Source organism: Pezoporus flaviventris, unplaced genomic scaffold (assembly GCF_033815535.1).
Source record: "Pezoporus flaviventris isolate CSIRO_AGI_PZ_B2104156 unplaced genomic scaffold, CSIRO_AGI_Pfla_v1 ptg000031l, whole genome shotgun sequence".
Classification (NCBI taxonomy): Eukaryota; Metazoa; Chordata; class Aves; order Psittaciformes; family Psittacidae; genus Pezoporus; species Pezoporus flaviventris.
The window spans coordinates 23,824,436-23,844,467 of NW_026892579.1; the positions used below are offsets into that span (position 1 = coordinate 23,824,436).

Below are 20,032 nucleotides of genomic sequence, written 5' to 3' on the forward strand. Positions count from 1 at the left end.
GCATTCCGAAAGTTCAAGTCTCAGGCAGAGAAGGGGAACCAGGCTTCAGCAAATGTCAGCGTGCTGTGCACGGCAATCGTCTGACCAGATGTGTTTCAAAGAGCTGGTATTATTGCCATTTTATTAATGTCATTGCAGGCAACAAGCAACAAGGGAATTACAAGCATGTAAAAATAAATAAATAAAGACACCTCCTTTGGAGAAGTAAGGAATTTCAAAGCACTAAGGAGGGGAAGTAAATGAATCATGCACCTGATGTTAGTTGGCATTCTCAAACATCATGTGAATAGGCAGGATGCTGGATACCTATGTTTCCGAGGGGTGTACATCCTGAAGAGCTTCTCTTTATTACTACAAAGCTTACTAGGAGTGAGGGGAGATAGAGGACCATATTACTAAGCATTCCACTGCTGGTAAGGGGTTAGGCTTTCCACCTCAAGTTAGATTCTGCGTCACTGGCATTTTCTTTTTCATATGGTGCATGCAGAGAGTTTACATTAAATATACTTTTAGAAACAGATACAGTATAGGAAGGAGGTGGAGAGAATTCCAGAGTACAATTTACTTCTTTCTCTCAGAGCAGGGATGAGTTTTTTCCCTGAAGCTCCGATACTGGTGAAACTCCTTATTGAACCAGAGAGCTGTCTCAATAGGAAATACATATTCAGGTTTGATAGTTAACACTAGAGGGGTGACGTTCATCCTTCGCAGACACCCAATGCGTGTCCTACACACAGCTTAAGACTGCTTATGCTCTCAGGATGCTGTAAGATTCATCAGTCTTGATCAAGTTTCCTGCACAGGAAGAATTTCAGCCACATTGTATATTTAAACAGAAATAACATTATTTGCATGCAGTATGTGCATTTGTAGATATGGAGAATTTAACATATAGGTTTTTTAAAATAACTTGCAGATCTCTAGAACTGATTTATAGAAGTATCTTACTTACAGTGTGGATACACCAGAGAAGTTATCTACCATTACTTTTGATAAATGATTAATTAGGATATGTGAGTATAATCTTTTGAGTAATACAGCATACATATTTTTCTTAAAATCGATATGAAGCCACAGACTCCTAAGCACAGCTCTCTCAACTCAAATGCACAGCAACATTTAGTTACCTAATGAAAGACTGCAGGTCTATATGTGGCAAAATGCAAGAATTAATTTCTGTAAGCGTAAAAGTCATTTTGGTAGAAAAGAAAATAAGTAACTTTTATCTAAAGTAAATAAAAGTTTTTCTCTACTGTTGTTAGAATGGAGTACAGATCAAAGAGCATATTCAGAAAGCAAATCAATGCACTACTTGTGCAAACACATCTTCATTTAAAGAGTGAAACAAGAAGCAGCTTACTTAGTTCACATAGCATCCCATGCAAGTCGATCAGCATAGCAGTAAGAAAGAAGTTAAAATAGTCGAGGACAGTTGTCTCAAAGTACGCTGCAGCAGTTCACGTATACATTTTTACCACAAAAGACCACATACACCACATGTATATTCAATGACACAAACATATAGCAATATATCAGACAATAAACAGCCACTGTTTTAAAAGGCGCTGAGTGGTCTGTAGGGTTTTTATTGTAGACCAGGATCTCAGGAGTTAACTAGTTCAATCTTATACCTACACTAATTTGCAACAGTGCACAGATTGGTTTAGAGTTTCTGAATGACACACATCTTCCATTCAGTGGAAATACAGTGAAAAAAAAATCTGACTAAATCATTGACTACTTTCAAAGCCAAAACAGTTACCACTAATATGGAGCATGTAATATAGTTCTGACAGCTGGTTTGGTTTGGATTTGGGGTTTTCTTACATATAGCATCTACTTATTATGAGCAAATTTGTCTCTTTAAGTGCTCGCAGGTGCAACTGGGAATAACCTTTCCCTTCTGCACAAATCACTGTTTTGGAAGTGTTCTCATTTACTGCCAACTTCAGTTTCACCTTTAAAATAGCCTAAGTCAATTTTAAATGTAGCTGTTGAAAGAGTAGGAAATACTTCTGGTGAGTGCAAGTAGTTTGGATCAGGCTGTAATAATTTAAGGAGATCAATACGTTGCTAGCAAGCCTATGGAGGTAATGTATATGAAAAGTCACAGAACTGACAGAGCAGGTGGAGTGCTCATGAAGGACATCAGAGCAACTCCAGCCCCCTTGAGTTACTGTGACATTAACAATAGTTATGCGCACATCAGGGAAAAGGATGGAGTCAGGTGCTAGAGGAGCAATCTGGAAAGTGGAACAGATCCTGGGTAATTGATGTGAAGACTTTCAACCCTTGAGTGAATAACCCAGAGGAGTTTGTGAACTACAGTACAACTCAGGGGCAGATGTATTTTGGGGGTTGCTGTGTCACTGCCATTTTTTTTCTTGGCTTTTCATTGAGGTAAACTCACTGTTCTCTGATCTTGCTGATACTGCAGTGCCGGCTGTCGAATGCCTGCTGACTCCCATTGCTAATGAGTTTCAGGGGTAGTGTAATTTCTCCTGTAGCCACCGAGTCCTTTCCAGTCCCTAAGCATTTGGGCTACAAGTACAGCAAAGAGCAGCCATTTCCTTTTACTGCCTTAGGACATGCATCACCAGGGCTTACCAGTGAGGACAGCCCTGCTGCAGCCCTTCTCTGTGTGCTATAGGCAACTGGTCCTCATTCAGCACCCAGGCTGGTAGAAGCCCCTCCTACCCTCCTGGCCAGGGGTGCTAGGGCTTATTTAAGGAGAAATACCAGGCTGTCTCCCCCACCCAATCAGGGCCATGTGAGAGTGCAAACTCTGCATCTGAGAGGAGGTGAGCTCCTGCAGTGGTGCTGTTCCCCTATCCACTGCGTCCCAAAACACTCTTAAAGAGAGAATGGCAGGATGCTTCTTCAGGGCAGAACAGACCCTTGCTAAGCTGATATGAAACCAGCTTCACTGGGAGGTCCTGCCCCTGCACAGAGGGCTGGTGGGCTTGTCCACGAAGCCAAAGGCCTCTAAATTGCACTAGAAGTTACAGATTTCTGAAAATCACAAGCTTTGATTTTACGCCAAAGCCGAGGCTATGTCGTTGCCCAGGAGCTGGGTCTAGGGAGGTTACTCCACTCACTACACTGCCACTGTTTGAACTGAGCTCCCCCTTACAGTTAAAATATGTATAGAAACATAAATATTAGCCTATTTTTTCCATACAAAAACTGTGACAAAGAAGCAAATTTCAGCAGCATTAGTCTACTGGTATGAATTTAAAAAATACGGTTTTGTGATTCTAATCTGTTAACAGTTACAGTTCATTGAACCTACTGTACAGAACCTGAGGAGACATCTAAAAGCCATTAAGAAGCAACGATTGCACAGGTAAAAGAAATAAAAGAAGCTACAAACCTGCTAGAAGCTTCCCCTTGTTCTTTTCTTCAGGTCAGGGTGTAGGAGGGAAAAACATACTTGTTATGCAGATAGTAATCACATTATTTAGTTAAAGATGATGTTAGATATACGGTAAACATAAATGGATATGTTAGTGTACAACACACACATTACATTGCAACCACAAAAACATTCAGGCAAGACTCCTAACTACAATGCTTCTGAAAAAGAAACTTTTCAGTTGTTTTAACACATGCATATAACATGCTTAGTACATACCACTGCAGACTGAGTTGGCAAAGCACTTAGGCAAAATGCATTGCTGACACACATTTAACAGAAAGCTGTAGGCTCTTATTAGAGAAAGTTATCTCTGGTAAATAAAAAGGTTTAATTTTAGGATAGCACAGCAATACACTTATTTAAAATAACAAGCAGATGCACTTTTGAGGGACAGTCATATTTTAGAGTATTTAGGCAGGACACAGGTTAATTATTTATGTGATTTTATATCCATCAATTTATACCAATGTTGCCTTCAATTTGTTTGTATATTTGTCAAAAATCAATATTCCATGTAATTTTTAATCTAAAAGCTCCTTTTAGTTTGGAGCATTTTTGGATTACAGCTATGGTAATGGATTACTTACGGCTCTGTTCTTGTCAACTCTTTGAAATTCAAAGATCAGCTTTGGGTACCCAGCCAAACCTCTTTTTGGCTGAGCTTTTTGGCACACGATTACCTTTTTACTGTCATGTGGATGTTCATCACCCAGCTTTGAGAGAAACCACTAATTCTCTTGCACTGTCTGCAATAACAACAGTTAGGATGCTTATCAGAGCTTTTCCATAAGGCTCTTAGCACTCCCCTTTTTGATCTTTATCAACTATCTTTTACTTCCTGATTTGTGCCCCCTACTGAATCAGCCGGCTTACTACCTTCTGGTAAATCTTTTACTGAATTATTGAAGAGTCTTGAGCTGCCAGTGCTCTGTGAATTCTCACCCAAACTAGGACATCAAATATTTCCTGTCTGCCAAACTGCGACATCAGGTCTTTTTAGTCATCTTCCACTGCCTGTGTGGGTAACTGAGAATATAATTCACCCTAAGGAAATACTGAATATATCAGAAGTTATGATGAAGAGGATCAAATTTCCCAGTGCATTCACCTGCAGAATACCACAAAGCTTTCTTCCCTTGGCAAGGTAGGTCTGCAGCTATAGCCTTACACAGAGGCACAGGCAGAAAAATAGCATTAAATCAAGGAACTAGCTCTGCATTAAACTTTTATTTTCCTCCTTAGAGATAATTTGGAACTGGGTGAAACCTTAACCTTGATATATGAGTTTGGGGTTTGGGGGAAAATGTTTATAATGCCTGTGCTCAGGAATATTTCTTCAACAAATGGCAATGATTTGTATGTCTTACTGTGTTAGGCTCCTAGACAATACTGATCTGATTTGTTAGTTGAGATTTCTAATGAGAAGGCTTAAGAAGACAAAACAAGATGAAACAGACAAATAGTAATTATCTATAAGCTTGAACAGACATTGAGGACAGCACCAGCTGCCATATTTGTACCTACTTTGTAGGGCTGCAGGTATGCAAGGCCTTCAAATGAGGCTTCCAGGTAGCAATGGAAACCGATTTCTCATCAGCCGCATAACTACGCCATACACACTACGTGCAGGATATATGGTAAAAAAAGAAAAAACAAGGCAAGAGGGAGCAGGGAATGAAACAAAAAAATGAAAAGCAGATTAGTAACCAATACAAGTCATGGCTTTCTTTTATCATTCATAGCACTGATACATGCCTGAGGGGAGGAAGAATACTTTCATAATATCGCCAGGTGGCTGTCAGGTTTGTTCGGCTGGTGTCAGTAGAATAAAACCGCCAAGAAGCCTGGTGTGGGGAAACAATAGAAAAGCACAAAGGAACCAAGAACATGAAGTGACAATGCCACCTCACTGGTTATGTACAGAGGGCATTTTTCTCAGACTGGGATGTGCTCTATTAGGTGTACTAGGGAAATACCAGTAAAAACCTACCAAAACTTTTGTGAATCACAGTACATATTACATGGTGAAAGAAGAGTTCCTGGTTTTGTGAAAGAACCAGGAGATACTCAGCACAAAGAGGTGCTCAAAAAAGCATTGCAGTGATTTATCTGTGACAAGTCCACAGGGACACCCACCCAAACTTGCAGTCTGAGGTAAAGAAAGTGCCATAATACATTTAGTAAATTACAATGAATATCAGACGAAAAGCATTTAGAAGAAAAGAGAAGTGTTCTCTGTGGTTTGGAACAGTGCTAAATATTTAAGAATACACAATAAATGATATCAAAGGACGGTGACCAAAGCAAAGCATTGAAAATGCATTCATGGTTTAGATTTATAACTGCATGTAGATGGTAAGACAGATCCTTGGTCCTGGAAACTGGAACAAGTTCCCTGATGTTAGCATAGCTATATTAATTTGTACTAACTGAGTATCTGCACTTCCTGCATATTGTCATCTATTAAATATCATCCCAGTGTTTTTCTGTGGCACATCTCCCACAAATACATCTAGTCTTCATCTACAAGTGGAGAACCTGTCACTTTGTAAATTGATCGACATTCTCATTGTCAAAGATCTCCTCATTATTTTAAATTTGCAGTTATTTGGGTTTGGCTTATAGCCAGAGATAGTTCTTATGTTTCTGTCCTATAGGTTCCAGTACTTCCTCTCTGGACTTTTATGTTCAAATAATATTCACACTGAATATTTCTTACAAGCTAAAGAAATTGAGAAAAGTATGTCAATATGAAACATTTCAGCTTTCTATAGTGACACCTTAGCTATTTTAAAGTCAGGTAAAGGCTTTAGCAGACTGTATAGCTATGGCAACAGAGAAGTTAGCACAGATTAATTCTACAGAGTAGCTGATTAGAAAATAGATGTTATCCTGATAAGCTATAGCACGCTCATTTCTATGGTAGTTTACTATCAATATCCACAAAAGACAACTAAAAAAGGTCTGGGCACAGTTACAGTAGATGATGATCACACACATCCTGCATTTACGAACATGAAATTTTTTCCAGTCCTGGACTATTTGTTTTTCCCCAGTGTTTTCTTTACTTCCTCCAGTTTTCCAGTCTCATTTACAGACTTTAGATGCATATACATATGTAGCATGTTAGTACCGGCATCACCATACACAGTGGTAATATCAGCTGCCTTCTCCTTGTTATCTTTCTGGTTTTGTATCTAAGGACTGTAATAAACCAGCTGGAGTAACATACTGGTAACTTTTATGAAGCTCTTGACCCTTCTTTCGTACTCTTTCCTCTCTGTGTTTCTCATCCTTCATCAAATCCTTTTCAGACACTAATACTAGGACAGACATCTCTTGTAATACACCGATTTCATTGTTTCTAAATCAAGGTTTATATTTTGGTGTATTAAAGATTTCGGTAAGAATCATTACACCCTGTATAGTCACCCAGATCATCCTTGGGTTCATTCCTGTGTGCCTGCCCTCACCTCTCCTATTCTGCCAGGTCTTGCGCCATTGGCAAATATCTCCATCAGCAATTTTATATTAATTTCTAGGTTACTTAAAATGCTGAACATGAAAATGAACATGTAAATGCTGAACAGCCTTTATCATGTGAACCCACCACAAATGTCTTCTTTTTGCAATGATTTTGCCCATTGAGAGTCACTTTCTGAAATCAATCAGCTAGCTGATCTTAATCTATTTAGTATGCTGTCTAACTAATATTTTGGTTGAACTGTCATACAATAATAAGATGAGCTACATAAAAAATCTATTCTGTTTCCTCTGGCAACCAAACTTGGAAAAAGTACATTAGAATATATGTTAGAAAATATCCCAGACATTCATTCAACAGTACAATAGATATAAAAGAAGTGGCTTTATGTTTATTATTCTAATAAATATTAAAACTCAAATATTTAGTATTTAATAATAGTTGTACAGGAATAATGGAAAACGTTTATTAACTTAAAAAATGCGCTTCAAAGATGGCCTGGCGTCTACCCTGAACTTATCATGGAATTCTAGCATATTCATAGAATCATGCTCAGCTTCTTTATTTGGATTTATTATTTCAGATTTTAAACAAAAACAAAACAGCATAAATGGCACACATAAACCACTTGGGATCCAAAGAAAATAAACTAGGCCACTGTAAGATTATTTCCCCCCTTTTTTTTTCAGTGCACCAAGTAGAGTGAAGGTTGGTGCAAAATCATTCTTTAGAGGATGTTCTCAATTTTAACTGGGACTGTAAGTTAAGGAAAAAACCCAATCAAAGAAGCTGTTCATCAAATATACCACTTTTGCTTAAAAAAAAAATAAAAACCTTTCTCAGTTTCTGAACTGTCAGTATTGGAGCTGAAACCACCTCAGACAATTTCAGACATTTTGGAACTGCTAGCATCTACATGTCCAGCTTTAGAACTGAGTAATAGTGAAAGCAATTCTCTGGGCAGGATACATTTTATTTTCACCAAGTATATAACTCATTGGAGTACTCTAAACCCTGCAGTAGATGAAAAGTAGCTTAATACAGGAAAGAGTCCTGTGCTATCAGTTGGGCTGTTTAGGGATCAATTCTATTTTGCCAAGGAATTCACTAACTGCAGGCATGCAGTTGACATGCTTGACTTGGTTCCTTCAGCATGGATAGAACTCAAAAACCATTCATATAAATACTATCTAAATAATTATGTCATTAACATACAGAAATCACTGAACAAACTTATGTTATGAAACTAACCAATCTGTTAAACATTATTTCCACAAAACTATCCAAATTGAAATAATAAAATCTGCTCCAATGTGTACTTTAAATAACCTGCTATTATATTTTTACTGATTTCTTATTTACCTGAATTAGACTGGCAGCTGGGTTCCTTCTTTTCTCAAAGTGTTTCTGACGATGCTGTTCCTGCACTTTTAAAGCAAATCCTGAGCCAAGAATACCCTGCAGTACAATATGCCATTTATCATTATTTAGGTAGTTTTTCAAATAAATATATATAATCAACTATAAAGATTTTGTGAAGATTTTATGCCATGTAATTGCTTCAGATAATGTTTATAACAGTATATGAGAGTATAAGGTTTATATGCATATATACATATGTACATAGATACAATAGATAAAATCTAGCAGGAACATTCAGAGGAACTCAAGTCAGGAAGATGAGATGACCACCTGTCAGATATGCCAGATATACATGGACCTCAAAGTCCATATCTGCAGTGCCCAATAACTTTTGATTATATAAAAGTTAGAAAAGGCCTTGCTTAACAGATTAAGACCATTTCTTCTCACTTTCCCATCCAGATAATCCTATTGCTCATTCTATAAACTATGAAAAAAAGATGATGATGAAATCTCTCCCCTTTTCCACTGAATAAGTAAGATAAATTTGACTACTACTAAAAAGACCCAAAGATTGAGAATGTTTCCCTCCTTGGCTTGCAAGGAGTATAATATTTCTGCCGGACATGTCTGCATTATAAGGAAAAACTTTTCCATTTGATCCTTAGTCAGGGTAAAATAATATTGGAAATGCACAAGATTCAACATATCTCTTGTTTTACAGACAGATTCAACACAAAAGTGTTTATGACAAAAATTAGTATCTGTGCATAGATATGACATGAGGAACAAAAGTTCTGGCATCTCTAATATGCAAGGTTATTAATAGTTTACATGTTCATTGTATTTCTGCTAAGACTAACTGTCTTGGTGGTAATTAGGTGACAAAAGGAATTAATTACAGTAACTGCCATTAAATGTTACAGATTCACAAACAGGCAATTTACTATAATTATAATGCATTATAATATGTCAAAGATACTGAAATATTCTTTATACTTAGAGTAAGAAAAAATGCAGTACACTAGATGATTCAAGGCTGTTGGCAGATGTGGACTCTTAATCTTAGCTTGTCTATATGGTTGAAAACAAATGTATTATTATAACATGCATGTTTTATAGTGATCTATAGATAATGAACCTGAGTATTAAAATATCGACTGTCTGTATATGTTGCAAGAGATGCAATACAGCAAAATACAGATGTCACTTCTGATTTCATGCTTATTCAATAGTAATTTAAGAAAGGACATTCTCTCACAAAAATGAAAAGTTATTCCTGAAGCTGCACTATATTTTTTCATTAGATGATTCCCATTTCCATTAAAGTCTCTTGAAAGTTGGTAAAAGCAACGTAAACAAACCATCATGTTTATTTACAATCATTCACAGAAAATGATAGCTGCATTTTTACATTAAATGACATAAACTTTTGTTGATCTAGTGCCTCCTACTACTACTCTCTGTCAGTAGCCTGGACACGGTCCTACAAGAAAACCTATTAGAAATATCTCACTTATTTTTCAGTTGATTTTTTTTCAAGAATCTGAAAGAAAAACAGTAATATATAAGCCACAATTCATAATGAAGGACAGGAATTTCAACCTTACGCAATAGTATGTGACCTAATTTAGTATTATTTCCCAGTTTTGTCCATGCCAAAGAAACTTCCCAAACCTCAAGCAGTTGCTCTTCATACAGAGCTTCCTTCAGCCTTTTGTATCATAATGACTCTAGAAGTTTCTATTACCTTTTTACAAATTTTACAGGCATACTCACAGCAGGTAGTGCAAAGAAAGAAATGCCAAGTAGAGCAAATCCTGCAGAAAGCAACCTTCCAAGCCAAGTAAGAGGAGTTTTGTCTCCATAGCCAATGGTTGTCAATGTGATCTAAAAAGAAATTAATGAATGCTGTGGTTTACTAGAAGTCGCTGAGAAACTAGTTGCAGACTATTTACATTGCATGAAACAGCATTTCCACTAAATAGTCCAGGACGCATGAAATATATAGTTGTTTCTAAAAGAAACCCAAACATAAATTATTACAATTTTCTAGGAAAAATACTGTTTATGACTGAATAAAATGGAGATAAATAATAAATGTGAGAAAAATACCTAAATAATCAGAATCACAGAATGGTTTGGGTTAGAAGGCACCTTACAGATCATCTAGTTCCAACCCCCTGCCATGGGCAGGGACACCTTCCACTAGACCAGGTTGCTTAAAGCTCCATCCAACCTGGCCTTGAACGCTTGCAGGGATGGGGCAGCCACAGCTTCTCTGGGCAACCTGTGACAGTGCCTCATAAATATCTTCCTTATAGCTAATCTAAATCTACCCTCTTTCAGTTTAAAGCCATTCCCACTTGTCCTCGCACTACAGGCCCTTGTAAAAAGTTCCTCCCCAGATGTCTTGTAGGCCCCCTTTAGGCACTGGAAGCTGCTCTAAGGTCTCCCTGGAGCCTTCTCTTCTCCAGGCTGAACAACTCCAACTCTCAGCCTGTCTCCATAGGAGAGGTGCTCCAGCCCTCTGATCATCTTTGTGGCCATCCTCTGGACACTAATCAAAAGCTGGAAGGAACTTCAAGAAGTTCCCAGTCCTCTCCTCTTTCTTATGACAAGCTCAGATATAGCTATATCACTCCTGACATGAAGGACCAAAGACTACTACACAGCAGATGTAGTGGTACCTCAGGCTGTTGGACAATATTAGCTCGGACCTGTGTGGGGAGAGGTCAAAGTGAAAGAAGAGGGCATCTGTAATCCCTTCGTGTGGGGTGTGTAATCAGAGGCTCAGCATTCAGATGCTTCAAAAGCTGTGCTGCAAAGGCCAGCATCCCTGCCGTATAGCACCAGTGTATATGATGGCAGTTTGGTAAACATGGGAAGGTTCTCCACATGCAACTCATTGACTGCAGGCCGTGTAGAAATGCAGTGCATATGCAAATGCCACTGGGATTATGGTGTATGGTTATGGTTTACTGAGCGTATCTCCAAGGCAAAAGACTATGGCTTCATGTCTGTATGTGGCTGAGGATCTTCCCTGACCCAAGGAAATGTCCTCCATGCTACTCCTGGCCTGGGAAGAATACCAGTCCTCAACCTGAACCTGGGGGCTGGACTTGCATGTGGGAGAAAGTGATGTCTTTGAGCTTCCCTCTCGGGGAGCTTGGAGCCACTTCCTTCCTGGTGCAGGCAGGAGGTGTGAGCAGAGTGAAGGGTTTCCAAAGGCAGGATGGAAGGCTGCAGGGCGCGTGCTCAGGCAATGGCACACGATGTTAAAGGACAAAGATAGACAACAGTAGGCTTAATGCCAAGGACTCCGGGGCCTGTTATAGCAGAGAACATGTGCACGGAGAATTATTTTACATCGTGTACCAAATGTGGGCAAGCTCAGGCTCAGCAAATACTCTGGCAGGAATGAATTCTTCAGGAAAATGCCTTCTAGAGACATTATTTTGCTTCCAGCTTCCTCTAAGTTCATTCCTAGGCAAAGCAGCCGATGCAATTCCATTTGATGCCAGGGTCACCACAGGACAAAAGAAGGAAAGTCTTTTGGAAGTAATTAGATTTCAACTATTTAGGGCTCTGTAGATAGTAAACAGTGCTTTTAATTGCTCCCATTGTTGGGAACTAGCTGCGGGTGTAACCTACCCTGAAAATGCCATAGTGGCTAAAAGAGAGTGATCTGAAATTTCAAGTGGTTATCAAATCTCGAGTTTTGTAATGCTAGCCTGGTCACAGACATAGCATCTTGCATGATTATCAGGTCTCACTCTCTTTCCTTGCTCATCTTCACTTCCCTACCCCAACCCCTCTTTTTTTCCCAGATTTTGCTGGGAAGCCAGTGCAACCCAGGGAGGTGCAAAGAATTATCCACATTTCTGTGTGTCTTTTTTCTGCTGTTTCCATGAGTTGTGCTAGCTCATGGAGTCATCTAACAAGCTCCAGAGGCTGCACGAGGCAGGATGTGGCTGAGATGGAGCAAATAAGGAGGAAGGGAGACGGGAATGCAGCTCCCTCCTTTCTGGCAGAGGTGAGCTGATGCAATCACACTCTTGACCTAGCAGACGGGCTTGATTTGGTTTCCCTTTGCTTTTTGAAGAAGGTATTCCCAGATCTTCTCATCACAGAACAGTTCATGCAAAACGCTTTGAGGCTATTAAGACCCCAAGAGCAATGAAGCATTTGAGCAAATGAATCCCTGAATAAAAGTTCCTCAAAATTTGTTTCCAGGCCAATAACTGTGAAGCCATTTGAAGCTCTGGAACAAGCCCACTTTCTTGGCTTCTCTCCAGCTCCCTATCTCTGCCAGCGACTGGAAAGTACAGAGATATCTCCTGCCTCTGCTGAGCAGAAGGAAACAGCACTAAGAGTCATCTGCATATTAATGATATTGCCACCGAACTGTCTTCCAAAGGGTGAAAGACAAACTCGAACCTTTGGAATCTGACATCTGGGAGCAATCCAAAACTGGGAGCACTCACACAGACTGCGTTCTGGATTTTCTCCAAAAAAAACAACAAGACCACATTAAATCCTTTCCCCCATACTTTTAGCTCCTGAGGACTAAATGCTATCAGTCTGTGATTAAGAGTATCAGTCGCTTCTTGCTCACTTTGAGCTCTTTTATCTCAGGATGGTTTTAACATGGCTGTATAGGTGTCAACACCATGCTGTATTGCCTTATTCAACACTGAGCAAATGGGTTTGTTCTTCATTGTATATTCCTCTCATCACACAACTAAGAAAACATTTTTCCAGACAACTTCTGGTCAAGTTGAGGAATCCATCTTTGCTAGTGCTACAAGTGAATGACTAAACCAGTGGCCAGGCCCTGACTGGAATAATCCTGAGGTTAAATTAACTGAACAGGGTGTGGAGGAGAATGGCTGGATGTGAGACCATGAAACATGAGAAATTTCCAGACATCACTGGATGGTTAAGGGAGAAGTCACCACATTTTGAAGGTGACTGGAGGAAATTATTTGGGATCTTCTGGAGACTGCAATCTTGCAAGGACACAGCATGCAGGTGATTGCAACAGAGGTACCATACAAGATCAAGGGTGACTAGGTAACAGACCTACAAAATCTGCAGCAAACCCCTGAAGGTAATTAGGGACATGTTGTTTACCTGAGAAGGGAGTTGGTCATGGGAAGCAAAGTGGTGATAAAGAGGTTAAAGATACAGTGAAAGAAATAACAAGGTGTGCAAATCATGCCTTTCTGGGAATACCTGTTGAGTAGCTCTGTGTCTGATCACCACAGCCTAAGTCAGGACAACAAACCAAACCTTTTAGAGTTTATTTGTATAGGATTTATTTCAGCCAACTTGAAAAATAAAATGGTGTTTAGCATGATCTGGTCACCACAACATGCACAATGGAAAGAGAGGTTCCTGCAGCACGTAACTCACCCAAACTGAAAATGTAGGACTTAGGCTTGCCTGAAAACAAGCATCTAGTGTTACCCAAGATGCTGTAAGTCATCTGAACAGGGACCATCCACGGCAGAGGCAGGAGAGAGACTCTCAAAGAGATCTTCCCTGGCACTGTATGCCAAGAAACTGAATCACACTCCTATGTTGCTAAATGAGCTAGCTGAGTCCTGCCTTTTGAACCAGTTGCAAACAACTCAATTTTGGCTGCTTCTGTGAAAGAGGTGTCTGGACCCATAAGCCAAGGTGGGCAGTGTCACCTGTCTGGACTTAAAACTCACAGCAACAATAAAACCTCTATTATAACTCATTGCTGGAGCTAATAAATATGCTAATAATAAGTGAAGTAATATAATAAAGAATGCAATTATATAACCTTGATGCCTTCAATTAGATGAGATAGGACCCAGGAGGCCCTCCTCTACCCTAATATTTCTTTCTGATGTCATTTTATGTTCTGCTAGCAGTACTTACCTTTTGAATCTCTACCTGACATCAATTAACTGAGAAAAAAAAGTAGTTTGCTCATGCTATCATTATATTAATTGGGAAAAACGTCATTGATATTAACTCATTTGAGCTAGTAATTGTGACAATATTATTGATTGTAATATGTTTTGTTGACCTACAGGTCACTGTGAAGTGCCAGAACCATTCTGTATCCAGCTGTAACTACTGGATACTACTAAAAAATGATGACTTAGTAAGAGAAGCTCTGTCAAACGTGTAAGAGAGACAGGAATCTTAATTTGCAGGTAAAATTAATTGATGTACAAATTAAATGCCACTATAAGTACACACAGTTCTAGGTAGTTCTAGCAGTACTCAGAAAACTATGCATGGCTTGGTTTTGAAATACTTAAGTTTTTTATTGACCTTTTGTTCCCATATAGTTTAGTTATTTTGTTATGAAATGATTTTACCCCTCTCTACGAAAGCAAATTTTTAAATTAAGCTCTTCATAGAACACACAGTGTTGTGTGCTGCTGTGTTAAGCAGTACTGTGGGGACCCCAATCCCAAGAATATTAAAAATAGTACCAGTAGCATGATGTTTAAACTGCAGGGTGCACAGTACAACATACAACTGCAAAAAGAGTGGAGTACTCATATGTAAATCAGGATGCCCTATCCCGCCTTTTATTTCAGTATAAAAATATGGGCTTTAGAAATGGAGTCAGTGAAATGACCATAGCAGGGCGTGGGCCTCAAATAATCTGAATTAATGAATGGTTTAATTGATGCATGCTGGGTCTGGTCCTGTAAGGAGGGGCATAAGTGCCTCTAAAAGCTTGAAATGTAAGGCTACTATTTGTAAGGAACTATTTGTGCCTGACTTCAACACAGTCTTTGCTTGTTATTCTGCCATCACAGAATTCATTCTGGGATTTGGTAGGTACTCCATGCTTTAAGTTGGAACAAATTTTGCAAATAAATCAATGAGACTAAGCATTATTTTCCCCTAGAATGCTACACAATCTGACCTTTTCAAAATCTGCATGTGGGTTACCTGGCAGTAAAAACAACCATGACTAAGAAGCACGTTATGTATTTCCCACATACTGCTTTACATATTGTACAAAAAATGCCATTATTAAAATGGCAAAGATAACAGGTAAGCCGGAAGCTGATTTTCAGTCACTTTGTGCACTTAAACACATTAAAAATTTAAATGCATTCATGTCACACACTGGGGAAAGAAGAAAAGACATAGCACTATACAATACAGATTGTTTTAATTTTTTTTATTACAATTAGTTTTCTCCTGATGTCAAGAAAAGATTCCTGTTTTCTCAGTTGCAGTACTTATCTGACCTACGACTCATACATCTTCACTTCATAGTGTACAAAATATTTTAAGCACCGATTTACACAATTATTAGCAGCATTTTTCCTAAAAACTAGCAGTCAGCAAGAAGTGGAGAAGCAAATTCTAAAGTAAAGATCTTGTTCTGGCTTCTAGAACAGCTCAGGGAGAAGGATCTGGGTCTAACAGGAGCCTCAGTCAAACGTCTGAGTTGAGGTCTGAGTTTGCTGTTACTTTCCCATTCCTTATGCATATGTTTCTACTTTTGTACCCACTATTGCCTGCTGGCAGGTGGGTACAATCCTCTTCTTAGTCCTGCCTAAGCGGTGCTAAATCACACATGGCTTTGTAGAGCGGTAGAGGGTGTTTCCTGGAGAACTGAATGGCTGAAAGCATGTCTGCATTCCCAGACCTGTGCACTGCCACAGGAGGATCTCTGGCGGGACCACATCCCCCAGCGCTGTCCTCAAAGGTGCAATGGTACCTGCAGACTGCTGGAGCCAGGGTGCTCATCCTAAACTAGATGCTTCACGACCGTGTCAATACAGCCAGGTTAGAAAGCTTTAAGCTAAACCTAGACCTCAGCTTTTGAAGAAAAGTGAAACAAAAACCACAGGGAAGCAACTGGGGCAAAACCTTCTCTCATGACTTCATCCAATACAAATTTTATATGTGTTTGGATTACAGGATGAAAATGTATATTTTATCAGAGATCTGTCTTGATGCTCTAAAGCAACACATTTGGGGAATAATATTTCTGTGTATTTGTAAATGCACAAGTAAGACCTATTAGGTCTGGCTTTTCCAAGCTCCCAGTTTTGGGCACAGAAATATAATCTCTAGGGAAGAAAAGTAACAAATGATTAACCCTTAAATGAATGAATGTCAAATATACAAACTAGTCCTACTAATAGGACATGATCTTAACCTTTGCTCAATAGGTAAAGAAAACTTATTAAAAATACTTCTGAAGGATTTCAAGCATTTTGGAAAGGGCTTTTACCCAATTGCATGCTCTGAGCCTTCAGATACTACTGAGTCCAGATTAAGTCTTTTCAGCAGATGGTTTGAAGTGAGAAAGCTTCATTTCTGCATCCCTATGACGAGGAAAGGTGGCAAAGTCTGGTTCAGGTCTTGCACTTGTTCCAGGAAAACTAATGAGTGCTCTAGTTCGTGCCAGCATTAATGATCTTATAGACATCACTTCACTACCCAGACATGTCAGAGATCATGGTGTTTGTTCTACTCTGTCAGAAGCAAAAGAAAAGCAGTTTTATACTGGCTGGCAATACCTATGCCATAGGCTTTGTTAGGGGGGATTTCTTAAGCTGCATTAGTAATTCCCACACAGAGTCTAGCTCACTATAGGGCATTTTAAAGCCAAACCCCCTACACATTATGCTATTAAAAAAAAAAAATAAAAAATTCACACTTAGTTTTTCATTATTAATTCAAAGCCGAGTTTATTTAAACAAGTAAGCATTCATGTAGTCTTCCTTCTTTCAGAAAAGCAGTCTTTCAGGCATGTACTTTTCAACAAAGTCAAAACGACTGATTTGATAGTTAATCATGAGCTCAACTAAATCAGGGCTTTTACATCTGTAAAAATAACACTGCTGAAACAGAATGGGGATATTTATTCTTGGTTTTTGTGCTCAAGGTACAAAGGAAGGAGAAACAACATCCGGGGTGCTGATGATACTCTTTACTGCAAAGCTGATGAAATAATTTTTTCCCTCTTTCTCTCCCAACACTTATTTGTCTTTGTGTACTGCAGCTTACAGCCCTCTGATTAGGATCAAAGCAGCTCTTTGTGGCACCTTGTTACAAACTATACCACTGAAAGGATCTGGGTTAAAAAAATAAAATGTTTTTTTTTTTCTCTTGAAGGTTTAGTGGTCTGGTTTGCAGCATAAACACTTAAAGACCTGTTCTGCAGGAAGGGGTGAAATGAGCTATGGATGTACAAATGAATTAACTGGAGGAGGGAGCTTCTCTGACCAGTTTTCTGCCAGTGAAAACAATTCACTGAACAGCACACTAAGCTAAAATCCACAGTATGTGACATTCAAAGCACTCTAGCATGCTGGTTAAAAAGTATTATTTTTCTGTACTTACTGTGCCCCACCAGAGAGCATCTGCATATGTGGAGAATTGGTTATTTGCATCTTTTTCCACCAGATAAACCAGGAAAGATGAAAAGATGAGTACTAAAAATCCTATGTACCAGGCTGTGATTAATTCCTAGATAAAAGAAATCAGAGATCAACATCCCTTTGAAAGACTGAACAGAATGGCATTTCAAGGAAGATGTAATGAAAAGATCTATACGCTTTTCTGGCATTTGAGCAGTTAAGCCTCAAGTGTTTCCCTAAGGACACAAATTTTATCTGAAAGTACACCGAATCTGCTGCCATGGTTTGATGCTGCAGCAACTTCACCAATATATATCAAATTACAACTGCATATCAAGAACAACATTTTCAGCATTCTAAATCTGTTATTATTTCACATGGCCTTATGTAGCTGTGCTAGTGCCCATTGCAATTAAAGTTACTTCAGAAAATTTTAGGTATTCTTCTCAAAACTGATAAATGTTTGTTTCCTTGGCTTCTTGTTGAATCGCATTAAGTGAAGATATCAACCAGACAAAATCAGCATCTAGGATTACATACCTTGCTATGTGCATAAACTACTGAACCTAACAATTTCCAAGTGCCTCCTCTTCGGTCCATGCGCACCATACGAAGGATCTGTAGGAAACGAAGACTTCTCAGTGCTGATGTTGCAAAAATGTTACCCTGAGTTTTTGCAGAAACAACTGCTATTGAAGCGATGAGAACAATGATGTCTGAAAGAAATATATTACAGAAAAAATTAATGTCCAAGTACCAATAAATAACGTATACAAGTACATGAGCTGAATGAGGGGGTCAAAAGAGAGACTTCTGCAATGGGTGGGAATCCAAAGCACTGAGATTCCTGTTTGAGGTAGGGATACGAGGTCAGGGCTGGTGTCAAAAACTACCTTGGGTCACTCCAGGGGGAAAACTGAGGGTAGTTAATTTTGAAAACATATGGATAAGAGGAGCAGTGTTGAAGGAGCTCATGAAGGAGCTTTGAAGCCTGATGTAGCAAAGTGTACAAATAAGTAGATGGACTAGAATTTTCTCCCTTTCTATCTTTTCCTGTATCAAATCTGCTATGAAAATGCAAAGAAGAAAATAAAGATAAGAAAAAAAAAAAAAGAACAGACCAGTGGTGAGCGTCCAGTGGAACCGGCCTTAAAATCACACATATTAATTTTCTATGAGGACAAACACTGTGTGGTTGAGGCTTTACAGTTTCTGGACACAGCTCCCCTGATGTACCATTTCCTGGAAAGGAAGAAATGCAGTGCTGGGTACTCAGCAGCATTCTTTTATCTGGCAGCCTGGAAAGTTTGTTGAAGCCCAGCAAGTGTTAGGATTTATTTCTTCAGGTCACAGATTCAAACTGTGAGAGCCAGTTTGTTATGCATGAACTAATCAGCCAACTGCCCTTAGAGCCAGAACAGCATTTAAAGGGAGATGAGGAGAAGCAGCACAGTCATGGCACATGGATGCTTTGAGAAAGCAAATGTTCTTTTATGATGACTGGGGCTGACACACAGGCGTGCAGAGTGGAAAAGCACAGAACAAGTTCTGTGCTGCTACATCACTTCAGAATTAATTTCCTGACCTTCTTTAAAAGCTTAAAGAGCCTTTGTAAGAAATAACTGCTTTTTTAAAAACTTAGGATTTTGTGGTATTTGTGTATTTCTATGCAAGGATACTCCAAATGCACATTTGCCAGTGAAGAACTGAAAGCAAGTTCTTGTTGACGTGAGTTTTGATTCTTTCACTCATTTGTCCCAAGCATAGCTCCTACAAGTCAAGAATGACCCAGTAAGTGAAAAAGGCCCCCACAGGTGAGCTGTGAGAGAGACTGGCTGTACCTAAAAGCAGAAGACTGTTTCCCTAGCCTGCTGCTCCAGTACAGTAGGAAATAGCTTTGGTTCATTCTGCTCAGTCACCAAGGTAAGTTGAGATCCAAATACCTGCAAACAACCCAAGTTTCTCTGAACTTACCTATAGATGGCTTTGTCCTTTTATTATAATACTAAGGGTACAGACAACCTGTGGTTTAAGGACCGTCCTGTTAAATTGTGAAAATCCTTGCCACAAGATGCTAAAAAATTACATAAGTTCAAAGCCAGCAGGATGATCTCATTGGAGAAGATTTAATATAGGGCTAATACCAAGAGCCTCCTTCTGGCCCAGGGAATCTCTAGGCATCAGGCTGTTGGAGGCTGAGAGACTCATGAAGAAGTATCACTGTGTGTTTGCCCTACTTGTGTAATCTTCCCTGACTGTTTATTGTTGGCTAGTGTCACTGTTGGACATAGTATGTTAGCTAAGGCTGACATTCTGCTTGTTCCTAGGCTCTGACATTTTAAAATGCCTTTAGCTACTACACAGGTGAATCATAGGTGGATACTACAC

At 39.1% G+C, this 20,032-nt stretch overlaps 1 protein-coding gene across 3 annotated transcripts in view; it reads right to left on the bottom strand.

Annotated features, from left to right (window-relative positions):
* Positions 1-20,032, bottom strand: part of KCNQ5 (potassium voltage-gated channel subfamily Q member 5) — a 267,281-nt gene that overhangs the window by 29,107 nt on the left and 218,142 nt on the right. Inside the window, exons 4-10 of one of the 3 annotated variants that reach the window (XM_061460476.1) lie at positions 18,185-18,360; positions 17,628-17,753; positions 10,044-10,154; positions 8,265-8,360; positions 4,943-5,037; positions 3,374-3,400; positions 307-363 (exon numbers count right to left, since the gene is read on the bottom strand). In XM_061460476.1, coding sequence (XP_061316460.1) covers positions 307-363; positions 3,374-3,400; positions 4,943-5,037; positions 8,265-8,360; positions 10,044-10,154; positions 17,628-17,753; positions 18,185-18,360 — 688 coding nt within the window. The remainder of the gene's footprint in view (positions 1-306; positions 364-3,373; positions 3,401-4,942; positions 5,038-8,264; positions 8,361-10,043; positions 10,155-17,627; positions 17,754-18,184; positions 18,361-20,032) is intronic. The other 2 variants (XM_061460477.1, XM_061460478.1) reach the window with 2 other exon arrangements.